This window comes from Nicotiana sylvestris, chromosome 11, assembly GCF_000393655.2.
Source record: "Nicotiana sylvestris chromosome 11, ASM39365v2, whole genome shotgun sequence".
NCBI lineage: Eukaryota > Viridiplantae > Streptophyta > Magnoliopsida > Solanales > Solanaceae > Nicotiana > Nicotiana sylvestris.
In genome coordinates, this window is record NC_091067.1 from 152,596,909 (window position 1) to 152,607,530 (window position 10,622).

General features: G+C 37.1%; 1 protein-coding gene across 2 annotated transcripts; it reads right to left on the reverse strand.

Annotated features, from left to right (window-relative positions):
• Positions 1 to 17: 17 nt before the first annotated feature.
• Positions 18 to 10,386, reverse strand: LOC104221429 (homeobox-DDT domain protein RLT1-like). Of its 2 annotated transcripts, none has more exons than XM_009772499.2 (8): positions 9,981 to 10,386; positions 8,191 to 8,298; positions 7,443 to 8,090; positions 6,440 to 6,510; positions 1,130 to 1,585; positions 961 to 1,044; positions 769 to 866; positions 18 to 312 (listed from the first exon to the last, which is right to left on the reverse strand). In XM_009772499.2, the coding sequence occupies exons 1-8, from the start codon at positions 9,985 to 9,987 to the stop codon at positions 240 to 242; spliced, it is 1,545 nt and encodes a 514-aa protein (XP_009770801.1). In that variant the 5' UTR covers positions 9,988 to 10,386; the 3' UTR covers positions 18 to 239. The 2 variants fall into 2 exon arrangements, with proteins under 2 accessions (XP_009770801.1, XP_009770802.1); XM_009772500.2 differs by having other exon boundaries at positions 6,440 to 6,492; positions 9,981 to 10,118.
• Between the last annotated feature and the right edge of the window lie 236 nt (positions 10,387 to 10,622).

A 10,622-nucleotide genomic window follows, 5' to 3' on the forward strand; every position in this document is an offset into this window, starting at 1 on the left:
AGTACCTTACTTTAAGCTAAATGACAATTGACAATATATATTACTCGCAGTATTCCTATTTCAGCATCAACCTACAAAATGGGATACAAATATTTTGAACTATACAAGCCCTGAAGGATCTCTTCACATGATGAAATACTTCAACTGTACAAATCCGAAGGAGTCCTATCGACACAGAAATCCAACAAATATCCCTAACTAATGGACCTGTTACTTTCCTTCAGTCAAAATCAAATCTTTTAATCGTCAAAGGAACTCGATTCTTCTGTTTCTTCATCTTCGCTAAAGCTACGGCGCATCTCTGCAGCAGTCCTATAGCAAACATAAACAGAGTCATTGCTAACCAGAGAAGTTTTCAAAATCTTTGGTTTTTGCTTGCAATATAATAAATAACACCTTGCTCCTATAATTGGTCATAGCAGGTAGGAAGTCTTTTTAAGATAACATCACAACTTAGCAACTGCCGAGAAGATAAATGCATGTACTAGAAAATATTAGCCTGCACTTTGTTCATGAATCAACCTTCTAGAGATGGATCGAGATAAGCAAATAAAGGTCTTAAATCAGTTCTAAGATGGCATGGCGCACAGCCATATATTCTTCTTTTTGACAAAAAAATTTATTTTGAGAAAGACAGCCATCATGTTACCATTTTAGATTCGAAATTGAATAAGAGAAGGCATTCAAAGGGTAAATAGGAATCTAGTCACAGATGCAGATTCATGCATACTAAGTGGTGTGCGATCAAGCTCTTTAAATTGGTCTAACCTTATCCGGTGATTTGTCTGCAGCGGAATTTCTAAGGCAGGAGCTCTCCTCAAGTATTCTTGATGGTCAGGGACTTCATCCATTGGACGATGTACAACCTTTAAATTTTAAAGTGGGGTTTAGAGAACTCATAAGCATGTCCAAACCAAAAGGAAGTTGCAAGAATTAAACCAAAACAACCATAAAGCTTACTCTTGTTTCATTGTGCCGGGGAACCTTCACACGAACTAGATCATGGTTTTCGTCAACTGCTGTCCTTTTTCCACTGATGTGATCCTATATATCATTTCAGGAAATAGGTATCAGGATTTGCTGAACCATAAAACAACGTACATAAAGCCAATATGGTACTATACTATACCTTTTCCACTATTTTGGGGAGCTCTCTCCCCTCAAAATTATGATAGTTAATTCCCTTATAATCAGAAGGCTTGTGATCAGAATGTTCCTTCTCAACAGCCTTAAGGCTCACTTCACTGTGGCTACTAAACCGAGGTTTCAATTGCTCCCCGTTGACTTTTCCAACGTAAGGATTTCGAAGACCATTGCTCGAACCAGTAATAGCTCTAATTTCTGCACGTCCATGTTTGGGCATAAACTTACAGCTGTCTCTGCTGTCAACTGCAATTTTTCTTGCAGAGCCTTCATACGTGTCTAATGATGAGTTCCACTTAGGATATTCATTATGCTCAGAGAAATTCGGCTTAGGCTTTAGGTTGAAGTGATATTCAGGATGAGCGGAATTGGTTTTTCTTTTGAAGCTCAAACCATCCAGATCAGAATCATGCGAGTTGGACTTGGAATTGGATCTGTGTCCCTGATGGGGCAATGCAAAAACAAAATATGTATAATTATAGAAACCACATATCACGAGACTTCGGTTTAGATAGTAAGATCTATATGGTAACTTGGTAAGATGAGTGGCCCTTAAAAACAAGTAAAGCACAATTCCGTTTTAGACCATTCTAAAAATTAAAAGATACATATATAAAAAGGAGTGATTTTTATTCCGAAGACAAAGGTTACTTCAGAGTACAGACTATTTATTGATTCCCAGGAAAGGTAAGTGACAAATGAAATCACTGGTGTAATCACAAAGCAGCCTTTTTATAAGAATTCAGGAATTCTCTTGATTAGTGCAACCATCACTTTCAAACTTTCAAAGGCGTGATTCTCATACCAGAGCTGATTTTAAAAGTAATTCAACAGAACTCAAGCAGCCTACAAAACCTTACTTTACTTTGCTAAAGATTCCATTAATGTACTAATCTTTATTCTTGGACAGTAATTCCACTGAATTTGGAGAAGGTTAAGTCATGATATAAAGAATCTAATCTGGTACGTTACACCAAGTACTGGTAAATCCCTTGGAGAAAAGCATTTTTATTGTAACAAAGTGATTAGACTAGTAATAAGAAGTGTATTATACTATTTATCAGAAATAATAATGTTTAAAGAAAACTGACAACACTGAAGCAACAATCAGAACCTTCCATTTCTTTGCTAAAAGTTTCCGGTGCTATAACAATCCTTATTCTGATAAGTCAACAGCTATAATCATTTTTATCTGAAGATAGTAATCCCTTGTAAATTTAAAATAGGTTTGCCATGAATGACCCAATCCGGTATCTTATAGTCCAGTTGAAACAAGTCTCTCTTCACGGACAAAAGGAAGAGAAAAATTCTAAAGTTCCCAACAAATACGAAGGAAAATATGGAATAATATTTAAAGAGTAAGTTTTTATTTTGATGAAGTAAGATATTTCATTAACAAGCATCCAGAAGATGCAAATACATATCTATCTTACCTTATCAAAAAAAGAAAAGAGAAGAAGAAGATGCAAATACATAGAAGGAAAAAAAAAAATACCTCCTGTATATTGGATGTGCATTTTTAAGAATTTTTTTTTGGTAAGTTACAAACTTTGGGCCAATAATCCAACCTTGAAGCACTCTAATTCGCCAAAGATGCAAGCCAAGAAAAATATTATTGAATTTCTACAAGCTTTTGTGAGAAAATACTGGGTCTACCGGAAGCAACCTCCCTGCCTTTTAAAAGGCAGGGGTAAGGTCTGTGTACACTCTACCCTCCCCGCACCCGGAATATACTGGGTTTGTTTGTTGTTGTTTTGTGAGATAATAACTAATTCAATAATTTTGGCCTCCATACCGGTAATCAAAAGGGAAATCTAGTCCATCAAAGATGTGCCATCTAAGAATTTACCAAAGAAGTCTGCAAGCTTCAAATATGTTTCAACATTTCATATCACACAATGGTTTGAAGTACAGTTAATACTTATATATACAAATTTGTGCAGTTTTGCTATAGCATAGTTCTAAATATGGCACTTCCTAAGTTCCTTCGCTTCAACAATCAAGTAGTAAAGTGGGAGTGGAATGAGTATTGATGGAGAGGAATATACAAATTTCATTCCATCCCGCATTAAACAAGAAACTCTTCCTAGAGTTTGTTCTGATCACACACCCTTAATGCTACAGTGTGGTAGCTGGGTTCACACAAATCCTACTTCAAATTTGAAAACTGGTGGCTGGAGACTGAAGGCTTCTCTGACAGAGTCCAGAACTGGTGGACATCCTTCATCTTTGAAGGTAGACCGGACTATATCCTTGCTTGCAAACTAAAGGCCTTGAAAGGCAAACTGAGAGAATGGAGCTTGAATAGCTATGGCAACCTGGAGAGGGGGAAAAATATCATACTGAACCAAATAGCTGAGTTGGATGCTATCCAACAACAGAGGAACCTTAATGAGGAGGAGATGGCTAGGAGAACAAACCTATCCATAGAATTTGAAGAATATGCTACAAAGGAGGAAATTGCCTGGAGACAAAGATCTAGGGCTCTATGGCTCAAACAAGGAGATAGGAACACCAAGTTCTTCCAAAGAACTGCCAATGCACATAAAAGATTCAACAACATCAGCAAATTGGAGGTAAATGGGGATAGTATTGAAGAACCAGCTGAGATCAAAAAGGAGATTATCGACTTCTATCAGAAGCTATACTCTGAATCAGAAGTATGGAGGCCAACCTGCAATATGAACAATTGCCCATCTATTTCTGAAGCTGAAGTACAGACATTGCAAAATGTTTTCGAGGAGAATGAAGTTTTTGAATGCTTAAAGGCTTGTGCAATAGACAAAGCTCCGGGACCGGATGGGTACACTATGGGCTTTTTCATCAAATGCTGGGATATGGTGAAACCGGACATCATGGCTACTATTCAAAACTTTCATTCTCAGGAGTTCTTGGCATTGATTCCTAAGAAGGGTGGTGCAAAGGAGTTAAGGGACTTCAGGCCTATCAGCCTCATAGGCAGCATCTATAAACTGATAGAAAGATAAGGGTGATGCACAAATTGGTAGACTCACAGCAAATGGCATTTATAAAAGGGAGACAAATCACAGATGCAGTACTGATTGCAAATGAATGTGTAGATTCCAGACTCAAGGAGAAGAAGATGGGAATTATGTGCAAATTAGACATTGAAAAGGCTTTTGACCATGTCAACTGGAAATTTTTGCTAGGAACTCTCCAGAAGAAGGGATTTGGTAGGAAATGGGTCAACTGGATCAGATTCTGTATAAGCACTGTCAAGTTCTCCATCCTGATCAATGGAGCCCCTGAAGGTTTTTTCCCCTCGGAAAGGGGTTTGAGACAAGGAGACCCCTTATCCCCTTTCCTGTTCATTCTTGCTATGGAAGGGCTTAACTATATGTTAAGAACAGCACAGGGCAATGGATGGATTAAAGGTTTCAACGTTGCAAAAAAACAACTGGACAGATTAGAGGTTACTCACCTTCAATATGCAGATGATACCCTCATTTTCTGTGATGCTGATGTGACCCAAGTAAAGTATCTAAGAGTGATCCTCATAATCTTCGAAGCCATCTCTGGTCTACATATCAACGGGAGGAAAAGCCAAATTTTTCCGGTCAATGAGGTCTCTAATATTCAGCTGCTGGCAGGTGTTCTGGAGGTAAAATTGGTTCTATCCCAACCATTTACTTGGGGATGCCTTTGGGTGCTAAAAGCAAATCCAAGGATATATGGAATGGAGTTCTGAAAAAATGTGAGAAAAAACTAGCAAGATGGAAATCGAACTACATTTCTTTGGGTGGTAGATTGGTCCTCATTAACTCTGTACTAGATGCCCTCCCCACATATATGATGTCCCTATTTCCTATACCTGCCAATGTAGAGAAAAGACTGGACACCTTGAGAAGAAACTTCCTCTGGCATGGAAACAAAGAGAAGAAGGGTTTTCACCTAGTCAAATGGAAAACATTGACCCTCAGTAAAAAGAAGGGAGGTCTAGCAGTCAGGAATTTGAAACTGCAGAACAAAAGCCTTTTGATGAAATGGCTCTGGAGGTTTACAAGGGAGGATCAAGCTTTGTGGAGCAAGGTTATAAAGGCTAAATACGGAATGGAAGGATTCTGGATGACTAAGCAGGTAAACAATGCTTATGGAACCAGCTTATGGAGAACTATAAGGAATCTGTGGCCAAACCTTGCTGTCAAACTTCAACTCAAAGTAAGAGATGGAAGGAAAACTCTCTTCTGGGAAGATAACTGGTTAGGTATTGGTTATCTTATGAACCATTTTCCTGACATTTATGCTCTGAATCAACAACACAGAGCCACAGTACACCATCTTAGAGGGGCAAATGCTTGGAACCTCACTTTCAGAAGACCTTTACATGATTGGGAGCTGCCCAGAATTACAGATCTTTTCAATACTCTGGAGCTATGCAATGGATTACAGGAGGGAGATGACAGACTTAGGTGGTGCCAAAACAGCAGCGGGGTGTACACATTCAGCTCAACCTACAAATACCTAAACCAAGATGGTGGACAAGTCAACCTATGGCCTTGGAAATACATCTGGAGGGTCAAAATACCATACAAAATGGCATGTTTAGTCTGGCTGGTAGCTAGAGAAACAGTTTTAACACATGATAACTTGAGGAGAAGGGGAATACCAATCTGTTCGAGATGTTACTTATGTGGTCAAGAGGTAGAGACAATCAGCCATCTGTTTCTACATTGTAGAGTGACCAGTCAGTTGTGGGACTTATTCGTCAACCTCAGAGGCATTAGATGGTCAATGCCAGGAAGAACATCTGAACTATTGTCAACCTGGAATGAAGGGGGGAAGTGCACTGCCTCCAACAAAGACAGGTGGAAAATTGTCCCTGCAACTATTTGGTGGACAATATGGAAGGAGAGGAACGCAAGATGTTTTGAGGATTCAACTAGTTCTATTCAGAAAATTAAGATGAATTGTATTCTTCTTTTTTGTTTTTGGTGTAAAAAAGAATACAGTGTTGACTTAAGAGTCAATTCTACAGGTCCTAGACTCCTTGTAAGATGAGCAAGGATTAGAATAGGGAGCTCTGTAGGCTTTTGTAAACTTTTTTTTCCAACACAACCTTTGTGCTGAAGATTGATTAATACAAACATACCTGCTACATTGTCAAAAAAACAATCAAGTAGTAAAGGGTAAAAAATATCGTCTAAATTCTAGTTTTAATTGAGTTGCCATAACAAATTAAGCATTCTTGTGGAATATGCAGAACATTCACGGTTTTGAAATTCCTAAATTGACGTCTACCAAACCAATTAAGAGGACTGCGGCAAGATCCACTTACATTTGACCGCCTGCAGACGTTGGACATATCTGGTGAGCAATCTGGAACAGGTTCTGTAGAATAATAAGGGTCTGTGAAAAATTCATATGACAGTATCAGTGAGCAATGCTTTGTATCAGGAAACTAAGTTACTTGGGAATCCATATTTCAGACATACAACCAAGAAATGTAACATTAAGAATATAAACTTGCAGATATATAACAGAGTTGAGGTGATACTGGACATACTAATAAGCGCTTGACATTCAGCATGAAAAATCCCTCAAACTCTTATTGTAAATACAGAACCAAGGTTGACATCTATGTCAATATCATACACCACCCGGCACGGACTAATGCCTATGAATAATTTGAAAAACAAAATTTCATGTATATAATAAAGTGCTCAGCATAGTTGATAAAACAATGAAACTGTTCCAATTTTAATCCCCTCAGATGTGAAGAAGATGAGTTTAACAGTTATTGCCCAATATATGGAAGACGCAGCAAAAGCTGAAGCAAAACATAGCTGACAGCATAATCATATTTCTAAGATAAAGCTATCTGTATCATGTTTTTCTGTGATAAAGCTTTGATAAGACAAAAAATTGTGTATTCATATAAAATATGACACGTGAACAAGTAAGCAGCCACGCTGAATAAGAACTAAGCATGGCAAAGCAGAAAAAGGAGGCATCTTCTTGAAAGATTAAGGCATACGAGCTGGAAAAAAAGAGAGTAATTCCAGACAGCATAAAACTTGGAGGAAAGGAAGAGAGAAGGAAAAGAGGGAGAAAAGAATAAGTAGTATACCAAATAGTAACAACAGGGAATGCAAAACTTGGATAACCAAAACACCAAAAAATAGTCGAGCATTTGACCTCGCCATTGACAGAGGAGGAGGAGGAGGAGGAAAGAAAAGGAAGAGAGAAGAAAAAGAATAAGTAGTACCAAATAGAAACAACAGGGAATACAAAACTTGGATAACCAAAACACCAAAAAACAAACAAGCATTTGACCTCACCATTGACAGGATTTGGCACTGATGATTCAAAAGCACCAGGTGGAAGTGGATCAAACTCAACACCAAGTGCTGGACCATCCAGCCGATAGTGCCTCCCCAATTGCCTCTTCACAGCAGTAATTGCAGCGTTCTCTACCTGACCCTTTACTTTTAAATAGCCAGATGGGCCATTCTTTGGTTTTACACCCTTAAAGTCAGCAGGCAAATTCTGTGATATGTATCTCGAAGTTGCTATATCATATGATTCTGCATTGTGTGAAAAACATTCATTCCTTAACGAAGAGCTACTTCTTGAAGATGCGTCATCCATGGGATTAGACTTCCCTCTAAAATGAGTGCCAACCTCATATGTCACATCTGCAGTTGAGAATTCTGGGCCAGTTAATCTTCTACTCTCAACTTCCCGATGATCAAATCTCTTATCATCCGCTTGCTTAGTGCTACCACAAGAATCCTGCCTAAATCCACTGCCATGGTCCTGAATGACGCCACTTGAACGATCTTGTCTTCCATTTGCATATCTTTCCCCGTTTGACAGCCTCTTGTCCTTCAACCGCCTATGACAAAACCAACCAGAAATTTGCTTTTCTGTTAATCCCGATGACTCTGCCAGATCAGCTTTCATCTCATCGGTAGGGTACTTGTGTTCTGAAAATTTATAAGCTTTCTCTTATTGCGATGTCTGAAACAACAGGTATGATGTAGTAGCTAATTGCAAAACAAAAAAATAGTAAATACGATCTCTTACCCTCATAAAGTTTCTCTAGAGCTTCGACCTGAGCACGTGTCTTGATTATTCTTTTCTTGTTTTTCTCAGGGTGACCTTTATCGTCTTCAGAATGCACTTCACATAAATCTGCAAAAGGTTAACAACTTAACTATTATCCAAGCAGGAAATAAAGACTATTAACTGTTCCGACAATAATAGATTCTACTTGAAAAAGAAATAATATTTGCTATTCTGTATATAAATTGAACAAACTTCATAACTATTATATGAAACATCAAGGATCCAAAACCAAAAAGAAAATAGAAAAGAATTTTTTCTCAAGGAATCTAGAGACCGAAGATGGTATTGTATCTACCGGTAAGCATTTAAAAGAAGGGGACTTTGGAAGGGGTCATGTGTAACAATTCTGTGATAATGGACCACTTCAAAAGATGATCCGTACAAAAGACGAAACAATAGTTCATTACTTAACTCCTCCCTATCTCATCTGAATTGACTCTAGTCACATTTACCTATATCACTTTAGCACATCCATATAATTTATTTTGAGTTTAACTTGAAAGTGAATTCCAGTACTAATGGAAAAGGACAGGAAAGGGGCATTCCCTATTTCAAATACACTATGTACTTGATACCCAGTGATCTTAGTCATGCACCTAGCATAGAAAGAAAAAAATGCTATCTCAACCATCATCATCTCAAGTTTCAACCACTTTTTATTAATCAGGACTCAATTTCATTCCCTGTCATCATAACCAATTAACACCTCCCTTGTCAGGACACTGCAAATATCATATTACAAATAAGGTAATCTGCATACCAGCAAAACATTCCAATCCCCACCTCCTAAAAGGCACACAAAACCACAAAATACCTACATTGCACATAAATCTCAAGGTATAAAGGAATATTCAACAACAACTTGCCCACTCCTCTGGAACCATTATTAATCAATATCAATCAACTGCGCCCAATCCCTGATAGATTATTTGAATCCTCAATATCACCATGATTTACAATATTTATACACCATGAACTATCAGATATTAACATTCTCTACTAAAGAGAACATCAAGGCTTAATCCCCGTACAAAAACCGAACGATCAATCTCTCAAAAAAGAACACCTAAAGCTCATCAGCTGCAAAATCAGAATCTTTAACTCACAACAATACTGAAACTGTAATTTACCCATAGAACTCAACTTAAAACAGCACATAAAATCGAAGAAACACCTACAGTTGCAAAATCCAACACAGTGGTAAAACACCCAGAATTACATTTGATTTTGATCTGTAACCAAAGAAGGTAGAATTTTGATACCTTCCACTATGATTTATCACCAAAAATAACATCTAACTCAATATCACAGAACTAAAAATTGCAAAACCTTAAACCCACAACAATGCAGAAACTGTAATTTACCCATAGAACTCAACTTAAAACAGCACATAAAATCGAAGAAACACCTACAGTTGTAAAATCCAACACAGTGGTAAAACACCCAGAATTACATTTTGATTTTGATCTGTAACCAAAGAAGGTAGATTTTGATACCTTCCATTATGATTTATCACCAAAACAGAACATCTAACTCAATATCACAGAACTAAAAATTGCAAAACTTTAAACCCGCAACAATGCAGAAACTGTAATTTACCCATAGAACTCAACTTAAAACTGCACACAAAACCCAATATTTCTAAAACAGAAAAAAACGCCTATAATTGTAAAATCCAACACAGCGGTAAAACACCAAATTACAATTAAATTTTGATCTGTAATGAAAAAAAGGTCAAATTTTTATACCTTCCATGATAATTTTTCACCAAAATTTTTGTGGGTTTTCGCCTATTTCCACTACTCTTTGCTCTATCACCTCAAAGACTCAACCTTGATGCGTTCCCAGACGGAGAATGCAAGAATTGAAGCAACCTTTTGTGCATCTTATGCAGAGGAAGAAATTGGAGGAAAAAAAAAGATTTGTATATACAAAATAAATAATCAATAAAATTGTAATTTGATACAAATCTGGATTGGAGAAAGCATTATTATCAGAAGGGTAAGAGAATTGTTGTGCAAATAAAGGAAAAAATTAAATGGTAATTGGGAATAAGTTATGGACTTATGGTTTTGCTTCGAGTTCTTTTCTTCTTTATTACACGTTCGTCTTCTCTCTCTGTATTTTCAATTAATTTTTCTGAATTTATTTCTCACTTTACTACTGCGGCAAAATAAATAAATAGCGCTACTTCCTAAATTCTCCCTTTTCTTTTGTTTATTGATTTTTACAGTTTTTTTTTTAATTAAATGCTTTCAGTTTTGCACCCTGTGAAAGAGGACTTTTTTTTTCTTTTTTCGGGAAAGGGGGCTTTGTTTGACAATACCACCAAAAATAAGATATTTATTAATCTTCAAGTTGTTTTTAGGGGTTAACCCTCCTATAGTCAC

Excerpts from the sequence above, each read along its gene's own strand:
- LOC104221429 (XM_009772499.2), bottom strand. Across the intron at positions 1,045-1,129 it reads TCCCCAAAATAGTGGAAAAG|GATCACATCAGTGGAAAAAG; the intron begins GTATAGTATAGT and ends AATGATATATAG. Across the intron at positions 867-960 it reads CCCGGCACAATGAAACAAGA|GTTGTACATCGTCCAATGGA; the intron begins GTAAGCTTTATG and ends TAAAATTTAAAG.